Genomic DNA, 11,348 nt, shown 5'->3' with positions numbered 1-11,348 from the left:
GCAGACGCGTGTAGGACTCAGTGCTGAGCGTGATCACAAAGTGGTCGCCTTTTCTACAAAGAGCCACAGTTGGGTGTGAAAAGCTGCCTTTTCAAGATTCAAGGAAGATTCAGAGAACCCCCAGCGGGAGGTGCAGCATGGCAGAGCCATGATGGTACCTGGATCCTGGCTGTAGATATCTGATCTGCTCCCTACAGGGGGGCGGCCTCAGGTAAGTGCCTCCACTCTGGTCTTTGTGGCCCTCGGAAGAGAAATGGGATTGTCCTCCTGCATCCACTTCCATCCAGTCCAGATCATTTCAATGAGAAGTTCCTGAGCACCCCTTCCATGTTCTATGCTAGGTGCTGGAGTGGTGCAGAGGCCAAGCCCCGGGGGAGGAAGTATATTCTCCTAAGGGACAGAATGCTTTCTGGTAGAGATGGCACCCAGGATGAATGTGGAAGGAGCCTTGTGACTTAGGAGGCAGGGGTCAGAGGGAATCCATCCTACAGTTGGGCAAAGACCTAGAGGTCGAATGCCAAGGCAGCAGACAAATTTGATCAGCGAGGGTTAGATACCTAGAGCAGTAACAAAGAATCCAGTTTAAAGTATTTTGGTGTGTTTAAAACTTTTCTACCAGCAATGACATATTTTTTTCCCTCATTTGTGTATCTTAGCAAGTTAGCAGGTATCATTTTACATTTTAATAGGCTATAATATGTAGGTTTCATGATAGGATATAGTTTTATTAAACTTTAAAGATAAAAAAATTATCTGAAATCCAAAATCCCAGTACTCAGAATTAGGAGGGACTTCAGGGATCATGTAGTCCAACAGACTTGAAATAAGTGCTTATCAGTTCCTGAGAAAGCCTGTCCCACTTTGGGCAGCCTGAACTCGTAAGAAGTTTTTGTCACTAAATTTTGTCACTTCCTGGTTCTGCTCCCTAGAGCCATTCAGAATAAATTAAAGGCTACTTTCACGGGACAGAACTTCAAATACTTGGCATTGTGTGCCCTCTTGAAATCCTGTCCAACTCCCTTCATTGTCCTAGTTGTGTTTCTCTGGTTAACTCTTACAGTTTATCAATTTCTGTCTTTTATTGAGGCACTGAGATGGAGCATATAGGGTTTGATTGGCAGGAGATAGGACCTTCCTCCCTGTTAACTGGATGCTTCTCATCGCAGCCCCAGATTGATGGAGCCTTTTAGCTGCCATAGCTAAAATGAGGATTCCTTGAATTTGCAGTCCATTGAATCTCACTTTTCCAGCCAAACTGCTTTCTATCGAGCTTCTCCCATTTTCTACCTGTGAAGCTGGGGGATTTGTGCCCTTTACAGGTGTAGGCCCTGACATTTGTCCCCACTGAATTTTATCTCAATATTCTGGCCTGTCCCCATCTTTTTGGATTCTGTGAGTTGTCCCTTCTGACTGAACTAGCACAGTGGCCGACTTTGAATTGGGCCCTTAGCCAAAGCTCAGGGCATTTGGAGTGGTGAATAATAAGAATGTCTAAAACCTTTTCCAGGATGTGCTTAATCTCAAGAATGAGCAGTAGGAGTTACTTATAGCGCACAGAAATGAGGGCCAGTAAGGGAGTCTGAAAGAAGCCAAGACAAGAATTGGAGGAAGATTCCAGCCCGACTCTCACAAGTCCACTCTCATCCTCTGCTCTGAGATAGTCTGGGGGCCTGCAGGCCTGATAGCACCCAGACTGTTTGGAGAGCCCAGGTTTTGTCTGAATCCTTCCCTGGAGCCGCTCCCTTCCCTTTCCTTCCCTGCTTGCATCAGTGCATAGTGGAGAATGCTGACTTTTGTACATCCAAGAAGTGATGCTGTGAAGCAGATAGCAACGAAAGAAGGAAGCTAATGAGCATATATTAAGTGTCTGTTGTGTGTCAGGCACAGGGCTAAGCACTTTGCAAGTTTTATCTGTTATGCTCACAACAGCTTGGGGGGGCGCTATTAGTATGCCTATTTTGCCGTTGAGGAAACTGAGGCAAATAAAGGTGTCAAGCAGCTTCCCTGGGCACACACAGCCAGAATCCCATATGATAATAAAGTGCTTTGCAAACTTTGAAATGCCATATACATGTTAACTTGTTATTTATAGAAAGAATATGTAATTCTTAAATACATACATGAATTCTTGGTATAAAGGAGATTATGAAAACACTTGTGTTTTCTAGAGTGAAGGATATTTCCCTAAATATACATGGGTAATAGACATCGAAGAAAGCTACAGTTTTGGAATGAAGAATATATTACTCACTAAATGGGAATTAAAGAAAAAAGACAACCGGGAATCCCTACAGGAGGAGAACGTACCCCAAGTAAATTAAAAAGATTAAAAAATTAGAAACTCACAGTAAATGTTGCATGAAATGGGAATCACCAGATTATGCAATCTGGAAGCCAAGCCAATCATTAAAATTACTGAATAGGAAGCACCTCAGTCTCAAACCCAATTTGGGGATGAACTTTAGAGACTGAAAGTGCTCCAGAAAATTGCTTTGCTGGTGCTTTCCTAGCTGCTAGGGCACAACTTGGGCCTGGATGATATTCTTATCTATGAGGCCAGACCAACCGTCATAAACAAGTGTAATTTTTTTTTGCTCCTTGGGACACAGGCCAAGGAGAGTATTGCGTTCCAAGGTTCTCAATTTCATGTTCTGACAAATAAGTCAGCCTAAGGCTGCTTTGCCCAGAATGTCTGCCCTGTCAAGAAGGCATTAGAACATTAGTGGCCCAGGATTAGATTGTCAGTGAACCAAAGTACCTAGGTAAATAGTGGACACTACAGGTTAAGAGGGTGTTCAGTGAGAAGTGTTGGGCCAATGGGAACTCCACATCTGCTCCTCTTTAGGGCCCAGCCTATAGAAGCTCAATTTTTGTTATTTTTCTCAGAGTTCTGATGGGGCAGAAGGGGGTATAAAAGGGAGGAAAGGGACAAGGCACCTTCTGGCTTTGTTATCACCATGGCTCACAGTTGGAATCATCCACATAGTAGATAAATAACCAGCCTCAAATCCAAGTTCTCTAGATCGAGATAACATTTTCCAGAGTATGGTCAGTCAGGAATACAGAGCAAGAGGGATTTTCTAGAGCCTACTTCATCCTCTCAGCTCTCAGTAATCTCTGATATGTCTCCTCAGCCATAAGCCCAGCTTCTGATCTCCAGCAATTAGCCTCTGTTGATCAGCAACGGATGAGCTTGCATATGAGGTGCCCTTGAGTTGCTCACTTGCCCAGTTACTAGTTACACCCTGACAAACATCATCCCTAACTTACCTTTATTCTTTGCCTTATCCTGTGTTTATGCTGTTGAACCCTTCTGGAGAAAGTTTTATAACCTTGCTGAATGAATTCATTACATTCATGTTACCGTGTCACAGTTAGGTGCTCACTGCTGTACAAAAGCACTTTTACAGAGTGAACTTATATGGGTGGATAGACCACCAGACCTGAATCACAAAGACCTGAGTTCAGATCTGGCCTTGGATACTTCCTAACTCTGTGATCCTGTACAAGTCACTTCTTTTTGCCAAGAGCATCTGCCTCCCAGGCGGAATCAAAGGACAGAATAGTTGTAAAAGAGCCATATAAATGTTACCCATTATCATTCTGAACCTCCTTCTCTCTGTCCCACAGTCTGCCTTAGCCATAAAGTCTCCACTCTCCTAAGCCATTGAGAACTGAAAACACTTGAAGTGGGGAACTCCATAGCTGTGTGGCTTCCTCTGTCCTCATGACATCCGGAGGTGAAGGTTACAGGATATGAATACAACCTGAGATGGTATTGAGTCATTAACAAGCTTCTTTTTTTTTTTTTTTTAAAGAAACACATTAGTTCATAAAGTGAAGCCTACCTGAATTTTGTTTATTTTGGGGATTTCTTGTAAAAAGATTTTAACGAGAAAACGCTTGGTGCATATGGCTGGAAGTTGTCTGCATCCGTGGTGCTTCCTCTCGGGGAAGAGCTCCGTCTATCTAACTCGTTTTGATGGATGTCGTTCCCTGCTAGGAGATCTGTAACACTTATCCACAGGCTCTAGCAGGCTGCGAAGCCTCCAGGCAGCTGCAGCTCAGGGGGCTGTTATGTGGAAAGCTGGGGCTGAGCCCTTGGATCTCAGCGGGGAGAGCAGGTCCAGCGACAGAGTCCTGAGCTCCTGCTCAGAGCGAGCTGGCCGGTAGCCCATCAGCCGCATGAAGTCGCCGCAGACGGCCTGCAGCCGGCTCACCTTTGTGTAGGGCAGCGACCAGCGCCAAGCCCGGGAAACGTTGAGGCCGTCCCGGGAATCTGGGTAGAAGGAGTCGTTTCCCACTCCCTGCCCGTGAGTAACGAACTGCACCCAGGCCTGGAGCGGGGGCCAGAACTGTAACCGGGAGAACTCGTACAGCCGGGAGGCCTGGGCCAGCGGCTCCCGGACCAGGTCCTCGTAGCGCACTAGCAGGTAGCGCCCCCGCAGCGGAGCCGCTAGCCGCCGTGCCGCCTCGAAGATCTCCCGCTGGCTTTGGCAGATCACCCTCATCAGGGAGTAGGGCCGCTCCCGGGCCTTCAGGCCGCCCCAACGCCGCCAGCCCAGCAAAGTGCGGTCGTCCAGCCTCAGTCTGTCGCCCGCGCGCTCTCGGGAGTAGAACACAGCCCGGGGGTCACGCACCAGGTGGACCACGCGCAGGTCGAGCGCAGGGTCGGTCAGCAGGAGGCCCGGGAGGCTGAAGACGCGAACCTCCTTGAGCACCACGTGACTGTGGGAGCGGCAGGCCTCCTCCACGCCGCGGAAGGGCTGCCGCCTGCACAGAGGCCGGCATTCCGAGGCCGACACGAGGGCCCCGCGCCGGAAGGCGCCACAGGCGGGGGGCGAGCACAAGGCCCTGCTGGTCTCCCACATGAAGACGTCCGCTTGTCCTCTGGGGCCAGGGCCCAGATAGCTCGCCAGGACGCTCAGGTCGCAGAGGAAGACGGAGCGGAGCAAGTCCAGCACGGGCCGCCGCAGCGTGGCCGCGCTGCTCCCGGGGAAGGCCAGCCACACGTGCCAGCAGGGTTCCATCAGGTAGAAGACGTCTGGGTGCTGGCTGAAGAGCTGGCCCGCGAGGGAGGAGCCCGAGCGCCACGAGGACAGGAGCAGCACCCGCACCCCTCGGGCTTTCTCGGGGCTTGGGCTGCTGCTGGAGAGTCGGAGGAGCAGGATGATGACGGCCGAGTGCAAGGCCAGAAGGAATAGCAGCCTGGGCTTGTTTTCCGCAAGAACTCTACAGCATGAAGAAAGCCTGTCGGGTCCAAAATAGATGCTCTTTCAAATGCCAGGGTCAGTATCCTTGCCCTCGCCCGTTCCCTGTCCCTTCCTGGAGGTTCCGAGAGGAGCAAGCCGAGTGTCTGAACCCCTCCCCCTTCTCTCCCCCCCCCCCCCCTTCCCCATCCTCCCCGTCTCCCTCCCCTCCCCTCCCCCCACGTCTGATCCCAGCTTCCCAGATCCCCGCCTCCCGCTTGGCCACGGCGCTCCTGCCTCATTCCCAGGCCCTTCGAATCCCTCCCTGATTCTGCGTGCTCCTTAATTCTGCCGTTCTACAGAGAGAAGCGCGCCCGAGCCCAGGTATGACCGCCCCTTTTATCCCCTTTTCACCTCCTCCTCCATGCAGCGGGTGAATAAGTCCTGACCCTCAGGTCAAACGGCCTCATGGTCAAGGTGTTTTGTTTAATGACTCGTGGCCCCACTTTCCCCTCAAAACTTGTTTCATTCTGGTTTGCTTTCTTATGACATGAGCAACTCGAAAGAGCCACGTCACAGAGGAAGCCGGCGCTTACCCCGCTGTCAGGCCGCAGTGTGAGGCAGCCACTCACAGACGGCAGGTGGGATTGGGGGCATCTCCACTGGGGTTTGTGGAGAAGATGCCCCACAATCTTGGGTGATGAGTGCTGGGCTTCTGGCTTATTTTCTGCCTCGAATCACCAAAGCCTTCCAGAACTAAGGTGGGGCCACCAGAGCTTTGTCCCAGGATGCCAGAATTGACAGGAGGATTTTCTCTATCCTCGCCCCTTCCAGTGGTCCCTCATTGAGGGGAAGAAGACTCCAGGTGCTCTGCAGGTCTGTTCCAGAATAAGGAAGGTCCAGGGGACTGGTATTGCACTTAGACCAGTTGTGGCACCCAGGACCCAGCCAGTAAATTCTGGATTATTCAGGGATAAGTGTTGGGAGGGGACATGATTTCTAAATGTTCTTTCAGCTCAAAGAGTCTGTGAGCTTATGATTTAAAGCTATGCCAGCCCCAGAAACAAGACCCTTAGTCCAACATATTATCCCCTTCCCCCTTCTGCATCCTTAAGTTCCTGGTAAGAAAAGAATACATAAGTAAAGAAGCTTTAAAAACCTGAGAGGATCTAATGCACTAGTTCCATTTCCCCAGAAATTGTAGTTCTTGTGTCAAGTTTCCCGAGTTGGAAAGAAACCAACTTATTTTGTTGTAGAAGAAAAGAAATTCTGCTATTTGCTTTTTTAATGTATTTGTGTTCCACTTCATTAGGCCAATGCACCAGCATTTGGTAATAAACAGCTCCCACCTTTCTTCTCCTCATCAAATGTGTTGGATGTCTTCTGTGTTCAGTCACCGCTGTGCACACAAATGGGCACAAAACATTCCTTGTCTTTAATCATCTGTCTAATTGAGGAGAAATAAATAGATGTAATAAGATGAAAATAGTAGATATATACTGTATACCAATTAACAAATGCGTAGTATAACAGCAAATTATACTTGGCTCTTCTGCTATTACTTTGCATAATGGTGGATGGTAAGACTCAAAAATAATTTCTAAGTAAACATAAAGGAAAAAATGTCAAAATCATTTTTCTAAATCATCTTCAAGCTAACAACTTCATAAAAAGAAATTATGTGTGATATGTATAGAATGCCAAAGCTAATTTCACAAGATAAGAAGGCAGGAATACTGTGGCCAAATAAAATACAAATATTATATTGTGGTGAGCTTTTTCTTCTCAAAACACAGCCAGGTGATAAAAGTTCAGATCTTTTATTATCTCTACTATAGCCCGGTTAGCTTAGAGGTCTATCTCTCTGCTTGGTTCCAAGAGCTCCCTCCGAATGTCACCAAATCCAAAGGTTTTGTCCTCCAGCCTCTGCCTCTGCTTTCTTCAGCCTCCAGCCAGCTCCACTCTTCATGTCATTCCGGTGAAATCTCTCAAAGTGCTCTCTGTCTGCACCAGAGTTGCTCCTCTCCAGTCCAGCTGAACTCTCTTCTGCGACCAGCCAGCCAAGTGGAAAATATATTCTGGAATAGCTCTCTCTTCACTGGCCTTATATGTGAATCTTCTGAGAGAATGGGATTATGGGTTTTCTCCCATAGTGCTCTCTGGCCCAAAGAGCTTCAAGGGAGGTGTGAACTCACAAAGTTACAAAGTTTACTTTGTGAAGCTGGCATACTTGTGAACTCCAATGAGTAAAGGTGCAAACACAAGCATTGTACTAATTAGTTCTACTTAGTACCTTGTTTCAGGTTCTGCCCAAAACATCATCTTGTAAGATTAGATCAACTCTAATTAGTTAGCAGTTAGTAAGGATTCCAACATTATATCACAAGATATCATAATGATACATTATATTATATCTTATTACACCATTGAAGGAGCTTCCATTTAGTGTTCTCACCCTTGAAACACAGTGAACACAAGCAGCCACCAAGAATTTTGCTTCATGGTCTGGTAGTGAGTGACTCAACTTAAAGCCTTCCTCACTCCACTGATTTTCCCAAGCTTGGAGAATGAAAGGAAAACAATTGAAGTGTGTGAGAGTTGAAAAGAAAAATAAGAGGCAGTGAGAGAACTACCAGTGCCTGAGAACAAAAGAACCAAAAACAAGACCCTTTCTGCAGGTTAATCAGAGCAGGAGCCCAGGTCAAGCTGACTTCTCCCTGCTTGCACCTGAGGACATCCTGCCTAAGATGTGAGGCATTTTAAATTTAACATGTCTGAAACCAAAGTCATTATATTATGCCCTAGAATAGCCTCTCTTCCAAACTTCCCTACTGCTTTTGAAGATATCACTATTCCAGTTTTCCAGGTTTGTAATGCATGGAGCAGCTAGATGGTGAGATGGATAAAGCACTGGGCCTGAAGTCAAGAAGAGTCATCTTTTTAGTTCAAATTCAACTTCAGACAGCTATTGTGACCCCGTTTGCTTCAATTTCCTTCTCTGTCAAATAAGTTGGGTTAGGAAATGACAACTCAAAAAAGGTCACAAAGAACTGGACACCACTGAAAAAACAATGGAACAATAACCTCAGTATTATCTTGCACTCTGTACTCTCCCTTACCCCACAGATCTGATCATTTTTATATCTTGCTCTTTCCAGTTTCCCAATCTCTGCTATTTGACCCTTTCTCTTCATTTGCACAGCTAATTCTGGCTCTCACTATTTCTATCTTAGTTTATTAGAGAGGTATCTAATTGATTTGTCTCTGTCTTGATGGTTTAACTTAAGAATTCTTCAGGATCTGGTCCACCTTATCTTTACAGCATCATTAGACATTATCCCCCATCCTGCACTCCAGTCCAGCCAAACCTCTCTGTTTCTCAAACATAATATTACCTCTCTAGCTTTTTGCACTAGGTGTCTTTGTCCTCTGTAACTCCTTAGCCCTTCTTCTCTTTAAGATGCAAATCAAATATCTTCATTATCTACATAGAAGAACATTTCTTGATTCACCCAACTGTTAATTCCCTCCCTCCTGTATTGCCTTCTGTTTAATGACATTGTACATATCTGTATTTATTTTATTTATACTGTATATAATTTTATTTGTATTTGTTTCTTCCCCATGAGGATGTAAACTCTGAGTTGAAATTGTTTTCATTCCTCATACTTTTTTCCTTGCAGCATAATAAGTTCTTAATAAATGTGATTGGTTTGTGTAGTAAAACAAGTAGGAAAGGGGCTGAAAAGTGAGGAGCATAATCAGAGTAAGAAGAAAAAGAGATGGGCTGAGGTGGAGTCATAACTGGTCAGGAGGAGATTACAGGGGTCCCTTTTCTGACATCAGTGGTAGGATTCTTGCTTTGCCTATACTTGGATCTTAGTCTCGGTCCTGGGTCTCAAGGCTAAGATCAGGAGGAACACAGAGTCTGAGAGGAATGAGGACCAAGGACACCCATTTCCAGGGTAGAATAAGTACTTCTTGAAGACCAGAGCACAAGCCAGGAGAGTAAACCCACCTCTTCCTTAGATCATACCATCTCAGAAGAACCAAAAACTTACAAGTCCCCAGAATTAGCTCTGAAAACAGCTGCACAAAAAAAAAAAAAAAAAGAAGTTTGGGACAATGCCGTTGCACCCATTCTGGAAGCAGAGCTCAACTAACATAGTTAAAAGTCAAGAAGTAGGCTGGAAAAATGAGAAAATAATTAATATTCATCTCTCTCTTGGTTTGACTCTATTTAGCTGACTTCTTCCTGCCAGACAGCATTCAGTTCTATAAGAAGGGAAGCCTGTGGTCTCATGAAAGTAGGAGTCAGCTCCTTAGGTGAGAGAAATTGGAGACTATGGACTTGTAAGTAGTCTCAAGAAAGCAGGAGTTGACTCCTTAACTGAAATAAATTGTATACTAGGAGATTATAAGTTTTAAAAGGTCAGAAGAACAAGCTATCCAAGAATTTGAGTCCAGGGTGTAGGAGTTGTTTATGGTTTTTCAGAAAGTCCAATGGTATCTAAAATAAAGATTTAATCTGGAAGCAATGCCACATGTGAACATGAATTTGGTATGACTATTACTATGTAGAAAGTGTTAGATCTATTAAGCCCACTCTCCTCAGGGTGGTACAGAGTAGTGCATGTCCTCAAGATGCTGGGGCAAAAAGTTTGTATTTTTGTTCCTGCTGTAACTTTGAAGTGAATATCTAAGTGATTAAATGAAACGAGGGTTCAGTTTTCTATCACCTAACATGAACAATTTGGGTCTTGGGCTGATAGCCATTTAGAAAGATACTTCAGACCCAGAAAGACCCTAGAATCTTGAGAAAGGAGCTAAAGCTAGTCTAGCTGTAAGGTAGTGAGCCCAAAGAGCAAACTCAGTATTGTAAAATGAGTAAATATTTCAAGTCAGGCCAGAACATTAAAAACCTGTCGTATGCAAGTTCATTGTCTTAAGACAATTCTCTAGATTCTTTAAAGATGACAAAACAAGAGCTAGAAACTTCAAAATGATTCAAAATAAAGTAGATATTAGGGGGACAAAAAAGATGGTAAGCTTGGCATTTTTTTCTGATCCTCATGATCCAAATATACTTACTTCTCCAAAATAGAACTATGTGCCAGAGATAAGGTAATTTCAACTGTCCTCACAATCTGGGACATCAACCCAAAAGAGGCAAAAACGCCATAAATTAAAGAGGTCCTTATCTCCTAATTCCTCATGAGTGCATTCCCTCCCTATTAGACTTTCAGGCTTCTAAACTGCCCGACTTGACCCACATGTTTGAAACAATACAACTCTCCAACCTGACCTCTTTCCCTCAGTGACTCAAAGATCTAAGCTCCAGATGATGGGGAAAATCCACTTAGCTAGTGGATTCTATGGCACAGAGGAGCTTGGCCTGAGTGGAGACAAACAGGGACATTCTGTTCTCCAAGAGCCCTATAAAAATGAGACTTCAAGCTCCTGCCTCTCCTCTCCGCCTCCCTCCCCCCCGCCAAGCACTTTTCATCTCCCCAGGTCCATGCTGCCATATGCTTCCAACTCTAACCCAGCATCATGTGAATAACACTCTTGCTCCATCCTCTCCAAAGGCTTCCAACCTTACTTCACCATCCCATGCCCATCCACATACCCATTGCCCCTATACCCCCCCTCGCCACTTATCTCTGTATTTTCTGGGTCTGTTCCCCTCTACACCCTCTGTGCTTTTTAAAGGTATGATTGCCATCTTATTTCCCACTGCCATCATGTTGTGGTCTTTCCCAACAAGTATCCAAAAAAGAGTAGTGTGCCTGCCTCATTTAATAGCTTCATAAAATAATTATTAATTCATTCTCCCCCTGTTTATCTATCCATACTTTATATAATTATAATGATCATTTACAAAGACTTTTATCTGTTTAAAGATGTTTTTAGTACATAGTGGCACAATTGTTGACATTTGATAAGTGATCTTCATTCTTGTGAATTATTCCAAATACCATCTGCTCCTGCTATCACTCAGTTCCTATCATAAACCTCAGACCAGAAAAATAAGGGAAGCAAGTTGTTTCTCAGTGCTCTTAAAAAATTTCTTAGGAAGCTGGAGTCAAGCTGAATTATGGTGGATTTAATTAGAAAATCGTGATCAGTGACTGATAACAATATATGATTATGCCCCCC

The 11,348-nt window shown here is 45.2% G+C and overlaps 1 protein-coding gene across 1 annotated transcript; it reads right to left on the bottom strand.

The window, feature by feature from the left end:
* Positions 1–34: 34 nt before the first annotated feature.
* On the bottom strand, positions 35–10,822 carry LOC127546403 (carbohydrate sulfotransferase 4-like). Its single transcript, XM_051973531.1, has 5 exons — positions 10,819–10,822; positions 7,645–7,748; positions 5,604–5,920; positions 3,849–5,250; positions 35–557 (listed from the first exon to the last, which is right to left on the bottom strand). The coding sequence occupies exons 1-4, from the start codon at positions 10,820–10,822 to the stop codon at positions 4,065–4,067; spliced, it is 1,611 nt and encodes a 536-aa protein (XP_051829491.1). The 3' UTR covers positions 35–557; positions 3,849–4,064.
* Between the last annotated feature and the right edge of the window lie 526 nt (positions 10,823–11,348).

The sequence above is a fragment of the Antechinus flavipes genome, chromosome 2 (genome assembly GCF_016432865.1).
Source record: "Antechinus flavipes isolate AdamAnt ecotype Samford, QLD, Australia chromosome 2, AdamAnt_v2, whole genome shotgun sequence".
Lineage (NCBI taxonomy): Eukaryota > Metazoa > Chordata > Mammalia > Dasyuromorphia > Dasyuridae > Antechinus > Antechinus flavipes.
The sequence above is the reverse complement of the archived record's forward strand: the minus strand, read 5'-3'. Positions and strand labels throughout refer to the sequence as shown.

Bases quoted from the DNA above. Each gene is read 5' to 3' on its own strand.
- LOC127546403 (XM_051973531.1), bottom strand. The intron at 5,921-7,644 runs GTGAGAACACTA...TGGTGATTCGAG, and splicing joins GTGTTCACTGTGTTTCAAGG to GCAGAAAATAAGCCAGAAGC. The intron at 5,251-5,603 runs GTGAAAAGGGGA...TGGACCCGACAG, and splicing joins CCCGCTGCATGGAGGAGGAG to GCTTTCTTCATGCTGTAGAG.